Here is a 20,336-nt window from a genome sequence, read left to right as displayed (position 1 = left end):
CCAAATATAGGGGTGTTTGCCCCCGGTACTTACCTGATGTGATAGCTATCTAGCGGTCAAGCTACTGGCCACAAGAACCCCCCACACACAAGCCAATAGGGCTTCTAACTCCTCCTTTCCTCGTTAGACCAGGTTTACTTGCCCTTTAATTGAGAACCAATCAATGGCTCCCTAATCCCCAGTAACACAGACGGCAGCATCCATTTTATTGGCAGATATTTTTTTTTTTTTTTAATTTCTTTGGACAAATAACATTTTCTTACCCCGGCGGGAAGGTTGAGGGGGTGGGGTTTCACATTTTCACACAAACGCATTTACAAACAAAGGTTCACGCCCCCTTTTTTTTTTCCCTCCCCCATTTTCCTTTCCGAAGATGGAGGGGTGATTCTCATGTGGGGGAATAGATAAGTGGGGGGGGACAGTCAAGAAGAACGTCTACGTCCTACGGAAACACGCGGCGCACGCCAACAGTCGCAATGTTACACCATACGGCAGGTTACACACACGGCACGACACGGTTACCGGCACACGGAATTATCCAATGGGAGCGCCAGATTCCCCAACTACAGAGACATCAGCCGCGCTCTGCTGGGAATCTGGGGGGGGGGGGAGAAGGGAACCCCAAGCTTCGGTTGCCAACAAAATATATGAGGGTGCTGAGCGCCGGAAGGGAATGCAGTCTATCTAGCAAAAAGGAGCACGGCACGACCATGGGGGGGGGGGGGGCAAAACACAAAACTAAGAGACAGAACCATCAAGAGACAGCCTGGAAAGGAGAGTGTTAGCGATATGAAAGCGCAATGGCAAAAGACTCACAAACGTAGACGTTTCACTACTCCACTATCAACACTGAGCCACAATTACACAACTAACCGGAGGGCCGGCGCACACAACTATACAGCAGCGGCTGGGGGGGGTCATGCTGCACTGTGCTAGGGAATGTACAAGCATTGGGGGGGGTTGGTCCTGGTGAATAAGGTCTTCTGTACCATCTGTACCTGTGCCCACCCTGCCAGGAGTAGTCCTATGTCCATCCGCTGCCCATCAGGTGAGTACTCTAAGCTATAGAATATATTATATATATATATTTATATATGTGTGTATAGTTCCTCTTTATAGATATATCTCTCTCGTCTATTGTGCAGAGACTCCTCCTCCTCATCTCCATATCTACCTCTTGGGAGCAGAAGAAGCCGTGCATATATGTCAGGGGGAAGGGGGTCGGGGAACAGTTTATACACAAAAGCCACGGGGCTTAATGGCGGGTATGAAGTGGGCAAAGGGTACGAGTGAGGTTTCCGGCGGCCCCCTTAGTCGGAGAAGAGACTCGCGAAGGATTTCCTCAGGTTGCGTATCGTTTCGGCTTTTGCTTCATCGTGGCTAAGGTTGGAGCGCGGAGCCGCCGTGTCTGCAAGGGTGAAGGAGTTGGTGAGGGACTGGGACTTACTGGAGGAGGGTAATGAGTTGGGGAGTGGGGGGGGGTAGTAGGGAAGATACAAGATGGAGGGGTTGGAAGGAGTGGGACAAGATGTTTGGACAGAAGAAGAAGGAGGAGAAGGAGAAGAAGAAAGGAGAAGGAGAAGAATAATAAGGAAAAGTAGAAGAAGCAAGAAAAAAGGAGAAGGAGAAGAAGGAAAAGTAGAGGAAGGAGGAGAAGCAGAAGGAAGAGAAGGAGAAGAATAATAATAAGGAAAAGTAGAAAACGAAAAAAGGAGAAGAATAAGAAAGGAAAAGAAGAAGAAGAAGAGAGAAGAAGGAGGAGAAGGAGAAGAAAAAGTAGAAGGAGTAGGAGAAGAAGAAGAAGAAGAAGGAGAAGAAGAAGAAGAAGGAAAAATAGAAGAAGCAAGAAGAAGGAGAAGAAGAAGAAAGGAAAAGTAGAAGAAGAAGAAAAAAGAAGGAGAAGAAGGAAAAGTAGAGGAAGGAGGAGAAGAAAAAGAAGGAAAAGGAGAAGAATAATAAAAAGGAAAAGAAAAAGAAAGAAGTAGAACAAGAAGAAAGGAAAAGGAGAAGAAGAAGAAGGGAGTAGAAGGGGGAGAAGGAAAAGTAGAAAAAAGAAGGAAAAATAGAAGAAGAAAGTAAAAGTAGAAGAAGAAGAAAGTAAAAGAAGAAAAATGAAGGAGGAGGAGAAGGAAAAGTAGAGGAAGGAGGAGATGAAGAAGGAAGAGAAGGAGAAGAAGAAGAAGAAGAAGAAGAAGAAGAAGAAGAAGAAGAAGAAGAAGAAGAAGAAGAAGAAGAAGAAGAAGAAGAAGAAGAAGAAGAAGAAGAAGAAGAAGAAGAAGAAGAAGAAGAAGAAGAAGAAGAAGAAGAAGAAGAAGAAGAAGAAGAAGAAGAAGAAGAAGAAGAAGAAGAAGAAGAAAGAAGAAGAAGAAGAAAGAAGAAGAAGGGGAAGAAGAAGAAAGGAAAAGTAAAAGAAGAGAAAAGAAGGAGGAGAAGGAAAAGTAGAAGAAAGGAGAAGGATAAGAAGAAGACAAAGAAGAAGAAAGAAAGAGAAGAATGAGAAGAAGGAAAAGTAGAAGAAGAAGGAGGAGAAGAAGAAGGAGACAGAGAAGGAGAAGAAGGAGGAGAAAGAGGAGAAGAAGGAGGAGGTGAAGGAGGAAAAGGAGAAACCACCGTATGGAACACAGAGGATGGAATGGTTCAGAGAAGACAGGCAGATGGACATGCACAATCCAACCACATGGCAGCAGAATTGTGAAGGTGCCAGCAGGGCAAGTGGTTAAGGGGTGGGGGCAAACCAGAAACGTGGTGGTTTCATAGAAGGAAGGATGAGAAAGGAAGAACATAAAAGGAAGAGGGGAAGAGAAATAATGAAGAGTTAAAGTCATGCAACATCAGGCAGGATCGCATGTTTCATCGCATTCACAGTAAATATCATCGTCAGCTCCGTCAGACTCGAGGCTGGAATTTATATTGTCGTCCTCGGAACCAAGACATTGGCCGGCAAAGCCTTGTGCTTATGGGGCAACCGGGGAGCAGCTGCTGCCTCGGAATAAATCTACATCAAGCAATTAACCGGTGCCCAATAGGGACCCCCAAGGTCTTGGCCAATGGAGAGACAACTAAATCCATCCAATCTACCTGCTCTAGGTAGCATGCAACAAGGGGATGCAGAAGGAAGTATAGGAAGCTGAAACCTGTGTGGCCCACCCGGAACCGCGAGGGCTCTTACTTCAGCTGCGGCTGGGGTGGGGGCAGCTCGGCGCCCGGCTTCTGAGCCACTTGAGGCTTTTGTGGCCCTCCGGGACGGGAGGAAGCTTGGCCGGGTCCTTGGGGGTTAGGTCGGGGCTGCTGAGTCATTGGCCGCTGTGGCTGCTGCTGCTGTTGCGGTGCCCCAGGAACGGACTGGCGCTGCTGAAGAGGCGGCTGCTGCTGCTGCATTGGTTGGCGGATGCCCTGCTGAGGCGGCTGTTGGCTGCCTGGGGGCGCCGGCTTCTGCTGAGGTCCTACGGGCACGGCCTGTCTTGGAGGACCAGATTGTCGGGGTTGACCAGGTTGAACTCCCATTGGCTTTGGGCCAGTTGGCATAGGTGGACCTTGCTGTTGCCTTTGAGGTGACTGTGGCCCCTGGGGACTTGGCTGCCTTTGGGGGGATTGGGATTGGCGGGGTGAAGGCTGCTGGGGGGGCCGGACCTGCTGGGGCTGCTGCTGAGGGGGAATTTGGCGTTGCTGGGCCCCTGGACTGGGTAGATTTTGTGGATGTGAAGATGGTTGAGGACTTAGACCTTGGACCTGTTGACCCTGTGGTGGGGGCCGTTGCTGGGGAGGTGGCCCCTGACGCGCAGGAACTTGGGCTGCTTGAGGGCCCCCTATAAGAACAGAGACACAGAAAGGACTTGGATAAATATTTCTACATACTAATTATAGGTCATGGGGAAGAGAGCAGCCCAGGAGCAGGAAGTACAGAGAATCAGAGCTCTGTACCTGGGTAAGTACTGGGGGGAGATTGGATTCACTTACCCAGGGGGGGGTTCCTGCCTGACCATGGGAAAGAGAGCAGCCCAGGAGCAGGAAGTACAGAGAATCAGAGCTCTGTACCTGGGTAAGTACTGGGGGGAGATTGGATTCACTTACCCAGGGGGAGGTTCCTGCCTGACCATGGGAAAGAGAGCAGCCCAGGAGCAGGAAGTACAGAGAATCAGAGCTCTGTACCTGGGTAAGTACTGGGGGGAGATTGGATTCACTTACCCAGGGGGGGGTTCCTGCCTGACCATGGGAAAGAGAGCAGCCCAGGAGCAGGAAGTACAGAGAATCAGAGCTCTGTACCTGGGTAAGTACTGGGGGGAGATTGGATTCACTTACCCAGGGGGGGTTCCTGCCTGACCATGGGAAAGAGAGCAGCCCAGGAGCAGGAAGTACAGAGAATCAGAGCTCTGTACCTGGGTAAGTACTGGGGGGAGATTGGATTCACTTACCCAGGGGGGGGGTTCCTGCCTGACCATGGGAAAGAGAGCAGCCCAGGAGCAGGAAGTACAGAGAATCAGAGCTCTGTACCTGGGTAAGTACTGGGGGGAGATTGGATTCACTTACCCAGGGGGAGGTTCCTGCCTGACCATGGGAAAGAGAGCAGCCCAGGAGCAGGAAGTACAGAGAATCAGAGCTCTGTACCTGGGTAAGTACTGGGGGGAGATTGGATTCACTTACCCAGGGGGGGGGGGTTCCTGTCTGACCATGGGAAAGAGAGCAGCCCAGGAGCAGGAAGTACAGAGAATCAGAGCTCTGTACCTGGGTAAGTACTGGGGGGAGATTGGGGGGGTAATACCCACAGTGCTCATCCCTCCCCCAGGCCTTACCTTGAGGTGGGGGTCTCTGGGGCTGTTGCTGCTGCTGCTGAATGGGAGTTGCGGATCTTGAGTGAACAACCTGCGCCTGAAACGTAGCAGAGAGAGGGGTTAATTTCCAGGGGGGGCAGGAGGCAGAGGGGGGGTAGGATTTGCACCCCAATACCTGAGGCTGGGGGCCGTGCGTAGGGCGACTCAGGGATGGGCTGCACTGCAGGTTCTGGGACATCCGGGTCACAACCAAATCTGCAATGAGCTGCTTGTCCTCCTCCTGTTGGTCTCCAATCAGAGGCATCGAGGAGCCGACCACCTATTGGACGATACGGTATAATGGTCAGTAACAGGGACGGGGGAGTAGGGACATAAAGAGGAAGAGGAGGGGCACAGCCTCTTGGGAGAGAGAGTGGGAGGGTGGGGGGCAGTGCCAGGGAGGAGTCACCCAATGGGTGGGGGGCAGGGCCAGGGAGGAGTCACCCAATGGGTGGGGGGCAGTGCCAGGGAGGAGTCACCCAATGGGTGGGGGGCAGTGCCAGGGAGGAGTCACCGAATGGGTGGGGGGCAGTGCCAGGGAGGAGTCACCCAATGGGTGGGGGGCAGTGCCAGGGAGGAGTCACCCAATGGGTGGGGCCCACAGGATAAAAAGGGAAAGTTCCCCTATAATGTGACCCAACTCCCCTCTGGCCCCCCCATTAGGTGTAACATGAGGGGATCTCGGCCCCCCCACCTCAATGATATGGTCCCGTCCGTCCTTCCCATGAAGAGCTTCTACCGCGCAGATATCGAGACCCCCGAAAATGTCAGCACAAGCGTCGACCCACAGTTTGTACCTGAGAGAGAGATGATATCCTTATTACTGCTGCCTGGGGGCCAAAGCAACCCCATGTACATCCCATAGTGGTGCCACGAGCTCACCTGTCCGACACGGCAATCTGCTCCAGCATGGCCGACCCAGTGTTGGTCTTCCAGTTGCCAGAGATGGAGGTCCTCCTGCACGTGATTGGGAGAATACAGGTGGGTTAGTGGGGTCCCCCTGCAGGGCAGCATCGTTGGTCTCACCCGCCCCTCAATATCCCCTGATGGAACCAGAATGGGAGGTGCCAACTTGCCCTACTGTCTCCATCTTGCCCTACCGTCTCCATCTTGTCCTACTGTCCCCATCTTGCCCTACTGTCTCCATCTTGTCCTACTGTCTCCATCTTGTCCTACTGTCTCCATCTTGTCCTACTGTCTCCATCTTGCCCTACTGTCTCCATCTTGTCCTACTGTCCCCATCTTGCCCTACTGTCTCCATCTTGTCCTACTGTCTCCATCTTGTCCTACTGTCTCCATCTTGTCCTACTGTCTCCATCTTGCCCTACTGTCTCCATCTTGTCCTACTGTCTCCATCTTGTCCTACTGTCCCCATCTTGCCCTACCGTCCCCATCTTGTCCTACTGTCTCCATCTTGCCCTACTGTCCCCATCTTGCCCTACTGTCCCCATCTTGTCCTACTGTCTCCATCTTGCCCTACTGTCTCCATCTTGTCCTACTGTCTCCATCTTGTCCTACTGTCTCCATCTTGTCCTACTGTCTCCATCTTGCCCTACTGTCTCCATCTTGCCCTACTGTCTCCATCTTGTCCTACTGTCTCCATCTTGTCCTACTGTCTCCATCTTGCCCTACTGTCCCCATCTTGTCCTACTGTCCCCATCTTGCCCTACTGTCTCCATCTTGTCCTACTGTCCCCATCTTGCCCTACTGTCCCCATCTTGCCCTACTGTCTCCATCTTGTCCTACTGTCTCCATCTTGCCCTACCGTCTCCATCTTGCCCTACCGTCCCCATCTTGCCCTACCGTCTCCATCTTGCCCTACCGTCCCCATCTTGCCCTACCGTCTCCTTCTTGCCCTGCCATCCCCATCTTGCCCTACCGTCTCCATCTTGTCCTACTGTCTCCATCTTGTCCTACTGTCCCCATCTTGCCCTACTGTCTCCATCTTGTCCTACTGTCTCCTTTTCTCCCTAGTGTCCCCATCTTGCCCTACTGTCTCCATCTTGCCCTTCTGTCTTCATCTTGCCCTACTGTCCCCATCTTGCCCTGCTGTCCCCATCTTGCCCTGCTGTCCCCATCTTGCCCTGCTGTCTCCATCTTGCCCTGCTGTCCCCATCTTGCCCTGCTGTCCCCATCTTGCCCTACCGTCTCCATCTTGCCCTACCGTCTCCATCTTGCCCTACCGTCTCCATCTTGCCCCACTGTCTCCATCTTGCCCCACTGTCCCCATCTTGCCCCACTGTCCCCATCTTGCCCCACTGTCCCCATCTTGTCCTACCGTCTCCATCTTGCCCTACCGTCTCCATCTTGCCCTACCGTCCCCATCTTGCCCTACCGTCTCCATCTTGCCCTACCATCTCCATCTTGCCCTACCGTCCCCATCTTGCCCTACCGTCCCCATCTTGCCCTACCGTCTCCTTCTTGCCCTGCCATCCCCATCTTGCCCTGCCATCCCCATCTTGCCCTACCATCTCCATCTTGTCCTACTGTCTCCATCTTGTCCTACTGTCCCCATCTTGCCCTACTGTCTCCATCTTGTCCTACTGTCTCCTTTTCTCCCTAGTGTCCCCATCTTGCCCTACTGTCTCCATCTTGCCCTTCTGTCTTCATCTTGTCCTACTGTCCCCATCTTGCCCTGCTGTCCCCATCTTGCCCTGCTGTCCCCATCTTGCCCTGCTGTCCCCATCTTGCCCTGCTGTCTCCATCTTGCCCTACTGTCTCCATCTTGCCCTACTGTCCCCATCTTGCCCTACTGTCTCCATCTTGCCCTACTGTCTCCATCTTGCCCTACTGTCTCCATCTTGCCCTACTGTCCCCATCTTGCCCTACTGTCTCCATCTTGTCCTACTGTCTCCTTTTCTCCCTAGTGTCCCCATCTTGCCCTACTGTCTCCATCTTGCCCTTCTGTCTCCATCTTGCCCTACTGTCCCCATCTTGCCCTACTGTCCCCATCTTGTCCTACCGTCTCCATCTTGCCCTACCGTCTCCATCTTGCCCTACCGTCCCCATCTTGCCCTACCGTCTCCATCTTGCCCTACCATCTCCATCTTGCCCTACCGTCCCCATCTTGCCCTACCGTCCCCATCTTGCCCTACCGTCTCCTTCTTGCCCTGCCATCCCCATCTTGCCCTGCCATCCCCATCTTGCCCTACCATCTCCATCTTGTCCTACTGTCTCCATCTTGTCCTACTGTCCCCATCTTGCCCTACTGTCTCCATCTTGTCCTACTGTCTCCTTTTCTCCCTAGTGTCCCCATCTTGCCCTACTGTCTCCATCTTGCCCTTCTGTCTTCATCTTGTCCTACTGTCCCCATCTTGCCCTGCTGTCCCCATCTTGCCCTGCTGTCCCCATCTTGCCCTGCTGTCCCCATCTTGCCCTGCTGTCTCCATCTTGCCCTACTGTCTCCATCTTGCCCTACTGTCCCCATCTTGCCCTACTGTCTCCATCTTGCCCTACTGTCTCCATCTTGCCCTACTGTCTCCATCTTGCCCTACTGTCCCCATCTTGCCCTACTGTCCCCATCTTGCCCTACTGTCCCCATCTTGCCCTACTGTCTCCATCTTGCCCTACTGTCTCCATCTTGTCCAACTGTCCCCATCTTGCCCTACTGTCCCCATCTTGCCCTACTGTCCCCATCTTGCCCTACTGTCTCCATCTTGCCCTACTGTCTCCATCTTGCCCTACTGTCTCCATCTTGTTCTAGTATCTCCATCTTGCCCTACTGTCCCCATCTTGCCCTACTGTCTCCATCTTGCCCTACTGTCTCCATCTTGTCCAACTGTCCCCATCTTGCCCTACTGTCCCCATCTTGCCCTACTGTCCCCATCTTGCCCTACTGTCTCCATCTTGCCCTACTGTCTCCATCTTGCCCTACTGTCTCCATCTTGTTCTAGTATCTCCATCTTGCCCTACTGTCCCCATCTTGCCCTACTGTCTCCATCTTGCCCTACTGTCCCCATCTTGCCCTACTGTCCCCATCTTGCCCTACTGTCTCCATCTTGCCCTACTGTCTCCATCTTGCCCTACTGTCTCCATCTTGTTCTAGTATCTCCATCTTGCCCTGCTGTCCCCATCTTGCCCTGCTGTCTCCATCTTGCCCTGCTGTCCCCATCTTGCCCTGCTGTCCCCATCTTGCCCTGCTGTCCCCATCTTGCCCTGCTGTCTTCATCTTGTCCTACTGTCCCCATCTTGCCCTGCTGTCCCCATCTTGCCCTGCTGTCCCCATCTTGCCCTACTGTCTCCATCTTGCCCTACTGTCTCCATCTTGCCCTACTGTCCCCATCTTGCCCTACTGTCTCCATCTTGCCCTACTGTCTCCATCTTGCCCTACTGTCTCCATCTTGCCCTACTGTCTCCATCTTGCCCTACTGTCCCCATCTTGCCCTACTGTCCCCATCTTGCCCTACTGTCCCCATCTTGCCCTACTGTCTCCATCTTGCCCTACTGTCTCCATCTTGCCCTACTGTCTCCATCTTGCCCTACTGTCCCCATCTTGCCCTACTGTCCCCATCTTGCCCTACTGTCCCCATCTTGTCCTACTGTCCCCATCTTGCCCTACTGTCCCCATCTTGCCCTACTGTCTCCATCTTGCCCTACTGTCTCCATCTTGTCCAACTGTCCCCATCTTGCCCTACTGTCCCCATCTTGCCCTACTGTCCCCATCTTGCCCTACTGTCTCCATCTTGCCCTACTGTCTCCATCTTGCCCTACTGTCTCCATCTTGTTCTAGTATCTCCATCTTGCCCTACTGTCCCCATCTTGCCCTACTGTCTCCATCTTGCCCTACTGTCCCCATCTTGCCCTACTGTCTCCATCTTGCCCTACTGTCTCCATCTTGCCCTACTGTCTCCATCTTGCCCTACTGTCTCCATCTTGTTCTAGTATCTCCATCTTGCCCTACTGTCCCCATCTTGCCCTACTGTCCCCATCTTGCCCTACTGTCCCCATCTTGCCCTACTGTCCCCATCTTGCCCTACTGTCTCCATCTTGCCCTACTGTCCCCATCTTGCCCTACTGTCTCCATCTTGCCCTACTGTCCCCATCTTGCCCTACTGTCCCCATCTTGCCCTACTGTCTCCATCTTGCCCTACTGTCCCCATCTTGCCCTACTGTCTCCATCTTGCCCTACTGTCTCCATCTTGCCCTACTGTCTCCATCTTGCCCTACTGTCTCCATCTTGCCCTACTGTCCCCATCTTGCCCTACTGTCCCCATCTTGCCCTACTGTCTCCATCTTGTCCTACTGTCTCCATCTTGCCCTACTGTCCCCATCTTGCCCTACTGTCCCCATCTTGCCCTACTGTCTCCATCTTGCCCTAATATGGAAGGATATACCCCCATATAAACCAACATGGCTCATTGTTGAATTTTTATTGGCTGTGAGCGCAGGGGGCGTGGCCTCAGCACACAGAATGGGGCGGGGGCTGCTCACATGTAGGCTTTGTAGTTGGACCCGATCTTCTGGATGCGCACGTCGTACTTGGCGTCTATGAACGGCTCCGAGGTGGCGTAAGTCTTGGTCAGCGCAACGACGCTCGCTATGTCCTGGAAATCGTACTGATTGTCCACCTTCACCTGGGGGGGGGCAGGGCACCATTAGCAACAGGGTGGTACCATGGGGGGGCAGGGCACCATTAGCAACAGGGTGGCACCATGGGGGGGAGAAGGGCACCATTAGCAACAGGGTGGCACCAAGGGGGGGAGCAGGGCACCATTAGCAACAGGGTGGCACCATGGGGGGGAGAAGGGCACCATTAGCAACAGGGTGGCACCTTGGGGGGGGGAGAAGGGCGCCATTAGCAACAGGGTGGCACCGTGGGGGGGGAGAAGGGCGCCATTAGCAACAGGGTGGCACCATGGGGGGGAGAAGGGCGCCATTAGCAACAGGGTGGCACCATGGGGGGTGGTGGGTTGGACTGTGGCGCCCAAGTGGCACCGGCAGGGCATGAGGGGGGGTGAGTACTGAGGCTCTGAACAGGGTTCTAATAAGTGGGTTCCAGGCGGTGCCCCCAGTACAAATACACAAAGCCCATCAGGACCCCCCCCCATAGATGCCCTTAGGGCCACACTGTGCTACTAGGGTTGCCCTTTGCCCAGGCCGTGGCTTCGTGACTCCCCCGGGGTGGGGTAAGAGCCCAGTGCTCACATCATCGTCATCTGGGGCAGAACGGAAGGAGGAAGGGGAACCAAAACCAACAGTTGGGCAATACCCCCCCCCCCCCGGGCCTGACCCTGGCATTGCCCAATGGCTCCGCCCCCCCGGCCTCCCACTTACCTTCCCCATTCCCGAGTGCGCGTGCCCCATTTTGATCACGACGGGGAATTTGGACGCAGTCAGCTGAAAGACATAAGGGGGGCAGAATGATTAGGGGGGCAGAATGATTAGGGGGGGGCAGAATGATTAGGGGGGGCAGAATGATTAGGGGGGGCAGAATGATTGGGGGGCAGAATGATTAGGGGGGGCAGAATGATTAGGGGGGCAGAATGATTAGGGGGGCAGAATGATTAGGGGGGCAGAATGATTAGGGGGGGCAGAATGATTGGGGGGCAGGATGATTAGGGGGGGCAGAATGATTAGGGGGGCAGAATGATTAGGGGGGCAGAATGATTGGGGGGGGCAGAATGATTGGGGGGCAGGATGATTAGGGGGGGGCAGAATGATTGGGGGGCAGGATGATTAGGGGGGGCAGAATGATTGGGGGGCAGAATGATTAGGGGGGGCAGAATGATTGGGGGGCAGGATGATTAGGGGGGGGCAGAATGATTGGGGGGCAGGATGATTAGGGGGGGCAGAATGATTGGGGGGCAGGATGATTAGGGGGGCAGAATGATTAGGGGGGCAGAATGATTAGGGGGGCAGAATGATTGGGGGGCAGAATGATTAGGGGGGGCAGAATGATTGGGGGGCAGGATGATTAGGGGGGGCAGAATGATTAGGGGGGGCAGAATGATTGGGGGGCAGGATGATTAGGGGGGGCAGAATGATTGGGGGGCAGGATGATTAGGGGGGGCAGAATGATTGGGGGGCAGAATGATTAGGGGGGGCAGAATGATTGGGGGGCAGGATGATTAGGGGGGGCAGAATGATTAGGGGGGCAGAATGATTAGGGGGGCAGAATGATTAGGGGGGCAGAATGATTGGGGGGGGCAGAATGATTAGGGGGGCAGAATGATTAGGGGGGCAGAATGATTAGGGGGGGCAGAATGATTGGGGGGCAGGATGATTAGGGGGGGCAGAATGATTAGGGGGGCAGAATGATTGGGGGGGGCAGAATGATTGGGGGGCAGGATGATTAGGGGGGGGCAGAATGATTGGGGGGCAGGATGATTAGGGGGGGCAGAATGATTGGGGGGCAGGATGATTAGGGGGGCAGAATGATTAGGGGGGCAGAATGATTAGGGGGGCAGAATGATTGGGGGGCAGGATGATTAGGGGGGGGCAGAATGATTGGGGGGCAGGATGATTAGGGGGGGGCAGAATGATTGGGGGGCAGGATGATTAGGGGGGCAGAATGATTAGGGGGGCAGAATGATTGGGGGGCAGGATGATTAGGGGGGGGCAGAATGATTGGGGGGCAGGATGATTAGGGGGGGCAGAATGATTGGGGGGCAGAATGATTAGGGGGGGCAGAATGATTGGGGGGGCAGAATGATTAGGGGGGGCAGAATGATTGGGGGGCAGGATGATTAGGGGGGGGCAGAATGATTGGGGGGCAGGATGATTAGGGGGGGCAGAATGATTGGGGGGCAGGATGATTAGGGGGGCAGAATGATTAGGGGGGCAGAATGATTAGGGGGGCAGAATGATTGGGGGGCAGAATGATTAGGGGGGGCAGAATGATTGGGGGGCAGGATGATTGGGGGGGCAGAATGATTAGGGGGGCAGAATGATTAGGGGGGGCAGAAATGATTGGGGGGCAGGATGATTAGGGGGGGCAGAATGATTGGGGGGCAGGATGATTAGGGGGGGCAGAATGATTGGGGGGCAGGATGATTAGGGGGGCAGAATGATTAGGGGGGCAGAATGATTAGGGGGGCAGAATGATTGGGGGGCAGAATGATTAGGGGGGGCAGAATGATTAGGGGGGCAGAATGATTAGGGGGGCAGAATGATTGGGGGGCAGAATGATTAGGGGGGGCAGAATGATTGGGGGGCAGGATGATTAGGGGGGCAGAATGATTAGGGGGGCAGAATGATTGGGGGGCAGAATGATTAGGGGGGCAGAATGATTGGGGGGCAGGATGATTAGGGGGGGCAGAATGATTAGGGGGGCAGAATGATTAGGGGGGCAGAATGATTGGGGGGCAGAATGATTAGGGGGGCAGAATGATTAGGGGGGGCAGAATGATTGGGGGGCAGGATGATTAGGGGGGGCAGAATGATTGGGGGCAGGATGATTAGGGGGGGCAGAATGATTAGGGGGGCAGAATGATTAGGGGGGCAGAATGATTGGGGGGCAGAATGATTAGGGGGGGCAGAATGATTAGGGGGGGCAGAATGATTAGGGGGGGCAGAATGATTAGGGGGGCAGAATGATTAGGGGGGCAGAATGATTAGGGGGGGCAGAATGATTAGGGGGGGCAGAATGATTAGGGGGGCAGAATGATTGGGGGGCAGAATGATTAGGGGGGGCAGAATGATTAGGGGGGCAGAATGATTAGGGGGGCAGAATGATTGGGGGGCAGAATGATTAGGGGGGCAGAATGATTAGGGGGGGCAGAATGATTGGGGGGGCAGAATAATTAGGGGGGGCAGAATGATTGGGGGGCAGAATGATTGGGGGGCAGAATGATTAGGGGGGGCAGGATGATTGGGGGGCAGAATGATTGGGGGGCAGAATAATTGGGGGGCAGAATAATTAGGGGGGGCAGGATGATTGGGGGGCAGAATAATTAGGGGGGCAGAATGGGGGGGCAGGATGATTGGGGGCAGAATGATTGGGGGGGCAGAATGATTGGGGGGGCAGAATAATTAGGGGGGGCAGAATGATTGGGGGGCAGGATGATTGGGGGCAGAATGAGTAGGGGGGGCAGAATGATTGGGGGGGCAGAATAATTAGGGGGGACAGAATGATTGGGGGGCAGAATGATTGGGGGACAGAATGATTGGGGGGCAGAATGATTAGGGGGGCAGAATGATTAGGGGGGACAGAATGATTGGGGGGCAGAATGATTGGGGGGGCAGAATGATTAGGGGGGCAGGATGATTAGGGGGGCAGGATGATTAGGGGGGGCAGGATGATTGGGGGCAGAATGATTGGGGGGGCAGAATGATTGGGGGGGCAGAATAATTAGGGGGGGGCAGAATGATTGGGGGGGCAGAATGAGAAGGGGGGGCAGAATGATTGGGGGGGCAGAATAATTAGGGGGGGCAGAATGATTGGGGGGCAGGATGATTGGGGGGCAGAATGATTGGGGGGCAGAATGATTATGGGGGCAGAATGATTATGGGGGCAGAATGATTAGGGGGGACAGAATGATTGGGGGGACAGAATGATTAGGGGGGCAGAATGATTGGGGGGACAGAATGATTGGGGGGGCAGAATGATTGGGGGGGCAGAATGATTGGGGGGCAGAATGATTATGGGGGCAGAATGATTAGGGGGGACAGAATGATTGGGGGGACAGAATGATTAGGGGGGCAGAATGATTGGGGGGACAGAATGATTGGGGGGGCAGAATGATTGGGGGGGCAGAATGATAGGGGGGCAGAATGATTAGGGAGCAGAATGATTGGGGGGGCAGAATGATTGGGGGGGCAGAATGATTGGGGGGACAGAATGATTGGGGGGGCAGAATGATTGGGGAGCAGAATGATTGGGGGGGCAGAATGATTGGGGGGCAGAATGATTGGGGGGCAGAATGATTGGGGGGGCAGAATGATTAGGGAGCAGAATGATTGGGGGGGCAGAATGATTGGGGGGCAGAATGATTAGGGAGCAGAATGATTGGGGGGGCAGAATGATTGGGGGGGCAGAATGATTGGGGGGGCAGAATGATTAGGGGGACAGAATGATTGGGGGGGCAGAATGATTGGGGGGGCAGAATGATTAGGGGGCAGAATGATTAGGGGGGCAGAATGATTGGGGGGGCAGAATGAATGGGGGGGCAGGATGATTGGGGGGCAGAATGATTGGGGGGCAGAATGATTGGGGGGGCAGAATGATTGGGGGGCAGAATGATTAGGGGGACAGAATGATTGGGGGGGCAGAATGATTGGGGGGGCAGAATGATTAGGGGGGCAGAATGATTAGGGGGGGCAGAATGAATGGGGGGGCAGGATGATTGGGGGGCAGAATGATTGGGGGGCAGAATGATTGGGGGGGCAGAATGATTGGGGGGGCAGAATGATTGGGGGGCAGAATGATTGGGGGGCAGAATGATTAGGGGGCAGAATGATTGGGGGCAGAATGATTGGGGGGCAGAATGATTAGGGGGCAGAATGATTGGGGGGCAGAATGATTAGGGGGCAGAATGATTGGGGGGCTCGGGGGCAGGAGACATTAACCCTTTGTGCCCAGCTGGTTCCCCACACAGTCCCACACAGCTCTGGCCACATACTGGGGGGCCCAGTACCAGTATATATTAGGGGTTCTGCTGTGTGTATGGGAGTTGGAACCGGCAGTGCAGGGAGAATCACATGACCCCCCCAGACACGGGGGGTCGTGGGGTTGAAGTGACGGGGGCAGGGAAAGTGCTTATGTGAAAATACAGGAAGGGGGGGCCCCAGGCCGGGGTGACACTGACCCCTGGGCGACTGCCCGGCTCCTGCGGTTTCACTCTCTCTTGTGGTTGGGGGGGGCCAAGGGGGACGAGATCCTTACAGAACGGCACGTGGGGGCAGGAAATCCACCAACATGAACCCTTCCAGGAAGGAACTGCCCCTCCCTCTGTGCCAGGGGCTTTGTATGGGAACGTGTGGGGTCTCCCGTCCCTACAGTTGCCCCCCATAGCAACATCAGCCCCTGCCCCAGTGAGCTTACACTCTAAGGTCCCTATCCCATTCCCATCAGTCCCTGCCCCAGTGAGCTTACAATCTAAGGCCCCTATCACATTCCCATCAGCCCCTGCCCCAGTGAGCTTACAATCTAAGGTCCCTATCACATTCCCATCAGCCCCTGCCCCAGTGAGCTTACAATCTAAGGTCCCTATCACATTCCCATCAGCCCCTGCCCCAGTGAGCTTACACTCTAAGGTCCCTATCACATTCCCATCAGCCCCTGCCCCAGTGAGCTTACAATCTAAGGTCCCTATCCCATTCCCATCAGCCCCTGCCCCAGTGAGCTTACAATCTAAGGTCCCTATCCCATTCCCATCAGCCCCTGCCCCAGTGAGCTTACAATCTAAGGTCCCTATCCCATTCCCATCAGTCCCTGCCCTAGTGAGCTTACAGTCTAAGGCCCCTATCCCATTCCCATCAGCCCCTGCCCCAGTGAGCTTACAATCTAAGGTCCCTATCCCATTCCCATCAGTCCCTGCCCCAGTGAGCTTACAATCTAAGGTCCCTATCCCATTCCCATCAGCCCCATCGCCAGTGAGCTTACAATCTAAGGTCCCTATCCCATTCCCATCAGCCCCTGCCCCAGTGAGCTTACACTCTAAGGTCCCTATCACATTCCCATCAGTCCCTGCCCCAGTGAGCTTACAATCTAAGGTCCCTATCCCATTCCCATCAGCCCCATCGCCAGTGAGCTTACACTCTAAGGTCCCTATCACATTCCCATCAGCCCCTGCCCCAGTGAGCTTACAATCTAAGGCCCCTATCCCATTCCCATCAGTCCCTGCCCCAGTGAGCTTACAATCTAAGGTCCCTATCCCATTCCCATCAGCCCCTGCCCCAGTGAGCTTACACTCTAAGGTCCCTATCCCATTCCCATCAGTCCCTGCCCCAGTGAGCTTACAATCGAAGGTCCCTATCCCATTCCCATCAGTCCCTGCCCCAGTGAGCTTACAATCTAAGGTCCCTATCCCATTCCCATCAGCCCCATCGCCAGTGAGCTTACACTCTAAGGTCCCTATCACATTCCCATCAGCCCCTGCCCCAGTGAGCTTACAATCTAAGGCCCCTATCCCATTCCCATCAGTCCCTGCCCCAGTGAGCTTACAATCTAAGGTCCCTATCCCATTCCCATCAGCCCCTGCCCCAGTGAGCTTACACTCTAAGGTCCCTATCCCATTCCCATCAGTCCCTGCCCCAGTGAGCTTACAATCTAAGGTCCCTATCACATTCCCATCAGTCCCTGCCCCAATGAGCTTACAATCTAAGGTCCCTATCACATTCCCATCAGCCCCTGCCCCAGTGAGCTTACACTCTAAGGGCCCTATCCCATTCCCATCAGTCCCTGCCCCAGTGAGCTTACAATCTAAGGTCCCTATCACATTCCCATCAGCCCCTGCCCCAGTGAGCTTACACTCTAAGGGCCCTATCCCATTCCCATCAGTCCCTGCCCCAGTGAGCTTACAATCTAAGGCCCCTATCCCATTCCCATCAGTCCCTGCCCCAGTGAGCTTACAATCTAAGGTCCCTATCCCATTCCCATCAGCCCCTGCCCCAGTGAGCTTACAATCTAAGGTCCCTATCCCATTCCCATCAGCCCCTGCCCCAGTGAGCTTACAATCTAAGGTCCCTATCACATTCCCATCAGTCCCTGCCCCAGTGAGCTTACAATCTAAGGTCCCTATCCCATTCCCATCAGTCCCTGCCCCAGTGAGCTTACAATCTAAGGTCCCTATCACATTCCCATCAGCCCCTGCCCCAGTGAGCTTACAATCTAAGGTCCCTATCACATTCCCATCAGTCCCTGCCCCAGTGAGCTTACAATCTAAGGTCCCTATCCCATTCCCATCAGCCCCTGCCCCAGTGAGCTTACAATCTAAGGTCCCTATCCCATTCCCATCAGTCCCTGCCCCAGTGAGGTTACAATCTAAGGTCCCTATTCCATTCCCATCAGCCCCTGCCCCAGTGAGCTTACAATCTAAGGGCCCTATCCCATTCCCACGCAATGTGTGTAACAATGAGGTGACGCTTTCACTTTCCGCTTCCAGTAAATCCCCATTGCACTCAGGATAATGGTTCCCAGATGGGAGCTGACAATGTGGCCCCCCCAGTGGAATTACAGGCTGGGGTGGGACTGATGCACGGGGGCTGCTCCTGGCACCCAAACTGTAAATACAGGGTGCTATACAGGGTGCTACCCCCCAGTGGGATTTGATAGAAACTAGGGGCACAATGGAGGAAACCAACTGCTCCTGCTTTGGGGGGGGGGGGCAGATCCTTATGTGCTGGGTTGGGGCAGATTTGGGGGGGGGCAGGATTCCTGGGGCAGATTTGGGGGGGGACAGGATTCCTGGGGCAGATTTGGGGGGGGGGGGCAGGATTCCGGGGGCTGCGGTGGGCTACATCATGGAAACACAGCGGATGGGAAGCACAGACACGTCGGCCGTTCCCGCTGGATTATTCCACCTTTGCGGCCGGTGAGTCAGCGCCAGACTCACCGCAGATTTATTTATATCCCATTACTGAGGCCTCGGATTCCCACAATCCCCTGGGCTCCGGCGAGGGATCCACCCCCCCTCCCCTCACATTCTCTGCCCCCAACCAAATAACTTTCCCCTGTTTGCCCAGAGCAAATAGTGATCTCACATTCCAGTGAATCTGCCCCCCCAAGTGCCCCTCTCGCTTCCGCTGTGCCCCCCCTCATCCTCCTACTGACCAGCCTGGGAACTGCCCCTCCCTGCCCACATACCCCCGGCTTCTGCCCCAGCCCTGTATTGCCCCCCCCCCCATAGGGAATGTCAGGGAGTTGCTGATGCCCCAGCCCTGTATTGCCCCCCCCCCCCATAGGGAATGTCAGGGAGTTGCTGATGCCCCAGCCCTGTATTGCCCCCCATAGGGAATGTCAGGGAGTTGCTGATGCCCCAGCCCTGTATTGCCCCCCCATAGGGAATGTCAGGGAGTTGCTGATGCCCCAGCCCTGTATTGCCCCCCATAGGGAATGTCAGGGAGTTGCTGATGCCCCAGCCCTGTATTGCCCCCCCATAGGGAATGTCAGAGAGTTGCTGATGCCCCAGCCCTGTATTGCCCCCCCATAGGGAATGTCAGAGAGTTGCTGATGCCCCAGCCCTGTTTTGCCCCCCCCCCCCATAGGGAATGTCAGGGAGTTGCTGATGCCCCAGTCCTGTATTGCCCCCCCCATAGGGAATGTCAGGGAGTTGCTGATGCCCCAGCCCTGTATTGCCCCCCCATAGGGAATGTCAGGGAGTTGCTGATGCCCCAGCCCTGTATTGCCCCCCCCCCCCATAGGGAATGTCAGGGAGTTGCTGATGCCCCAGCCCTGTATTGCCCCCCCATAGGGAATGTCAGGGAGTTGCTGATGCCCCAGCCCTGTATTGCCCCCCCATAGGGAATGTCAGGGAGTTGCTGATGCCCCAGCCCTGTATTGCCCCCCCATAGGGAATGTCAGGGAGTTGCTGATGCCCCAGCCCTGTATTGCCCCCCCATAGGGAATGTCAGGGAGTTGCTGATGCCCCAGCCCTGTATTGCCCCCCCATAGGGAATGTCAGGGAGTTGCTGATGCCCCAGCCCTGTATTGCCCCCCCCCATAGGGAATGTCAGGGAGTTGCTGATGCCCCAGCCCTGTATTGCCCCCCATAGGGAATGTCAGGGAGTTGCTGATGCCCCAGCCCTGTATTGCCCCCCCCATAGGGAATGTCAGGGAGTTGCTGATGCCCCAGCCCTGTATTGCCCCCCCCCATAGGGAATGTCAGGGAGTTGCTGATGCCCCAGCCCTGTATTGCCCCCCCATAGGGAATGTCAGGGAGTTGCTGATGCCCCAGCCCTGTATTGCCCCCCCATAGGGAATGTCAGGGAGTTGCTGATGCCCCAGCCCTGTATTGCCCCATGCAGGGGATGTCAGGGAGCTGCTGATGCCCCAGCCCTGTATTGCCCCCCCATAGGGAATGTCAGGGAGTTGCTGATGCCCCAGCCCTGTATTGCCCCCCCATAGGGAATGTCAGAGAGTTGCTGATGCCCCAGCCCTGTTTTGCCCCATGCAGGGGATGTCAGGGAGCTGCTGATGCCCCAGCCCTGTATTGCCCCCCCCCCCCATAGGGAATGTCAGGGAGTTGCTGATGCCCCAGCCCTGTATTGCCCCACGCAGGGGATGTCAGGGAGTTGCTGATGCCCCAGTCCTGTATTGCCCCCCCCATAGGGAATGTCAGGGAGTTGCTGATGCCCCAGCCCTGTATTGCCCCCCCATAGGGAATGTCAGGGAGTTGCTGATGCCCCAGCCCTGTATTGCCCCCCCCCCCCCCATAGGGAATGTCAGGGAGTTGCTGATGCCCCAGCCCTGTATTGCCCCCCCCCCCCCCCATAGGGAATGTCAGGGAGTTGCTGATGCCCCAGCCCTGTATTGCCCCCCCCCCATAGGGAATGTCAGGGAGTTGCTGATGCCCCAGCCCTGTATTGCCCCCCCATAGGGAATGTCAGGGAGTTGCTGAAGCCCCAGCCCTGTATTGCCCCCCCATAGGG

At 55.3% G+C, this 20,336-nt stretch overlaps 1 protein-coding gene across 4 annotated transcripts in view; it reads right to left on the bottom strand.

The window, feature by feature from the left end:
• Positions 1-203: 203 nt before the first annotated feature.
• syn1 (synapsin I) overlaps positions 204-20,336 on the bottom strand; it is a 58,542-nt gene continuing 38,409 nt past the window's right edge. The window contains exons 6-13 of one of the 4 annotated variants that reach the window (XM_031890228.1): positions 11,082-11,144; positions 10,239-10,381; positions 5,691-5,765; positions 5,503-5,605; positions 4,945-5,088; positions 4,791-4,866; positions 3,170-3,806; positions 204-1,446 (exon numbers count right to left, since the gene is read on the bottom strand). In XM_031890228.1, the coding sequence (XP_031746088.1) occupies positions 1,311-1,446; positions 3,170-3,806; positions 4,791-4,866; positions 4,945-5,088; positions 5,503-5,605; positions 5,691-5,765; positions 10,239-10,381; positions 11,082-11,144 (1,377 nt within the window). In that variant the 3' untranslated portion in view covers positions 204-1,310. 4 annotated transcript variants of the gene reach the window in all.

The sequence above is a fragment of the Xenopus tropicalis genome, chromosome 8, assembly GCF_000004195.4.
Source record: "Xenopus tropicalis strain Nigerian chromosome 8, UCB_Xtro_10.0, whole genome shotgun sequence".
In the NCBI taxonomy this organism is placed as follows: Eukaryota; Metazoa; Chordata; class Amphibia; order Anura; family Pipidae; genus Xenopus; species Xenopus tropicalis.
Note: the sequence above shows the minus strand (reverse complement) of the source record. Positions and strands in the feature narration are given on the sequence as shown.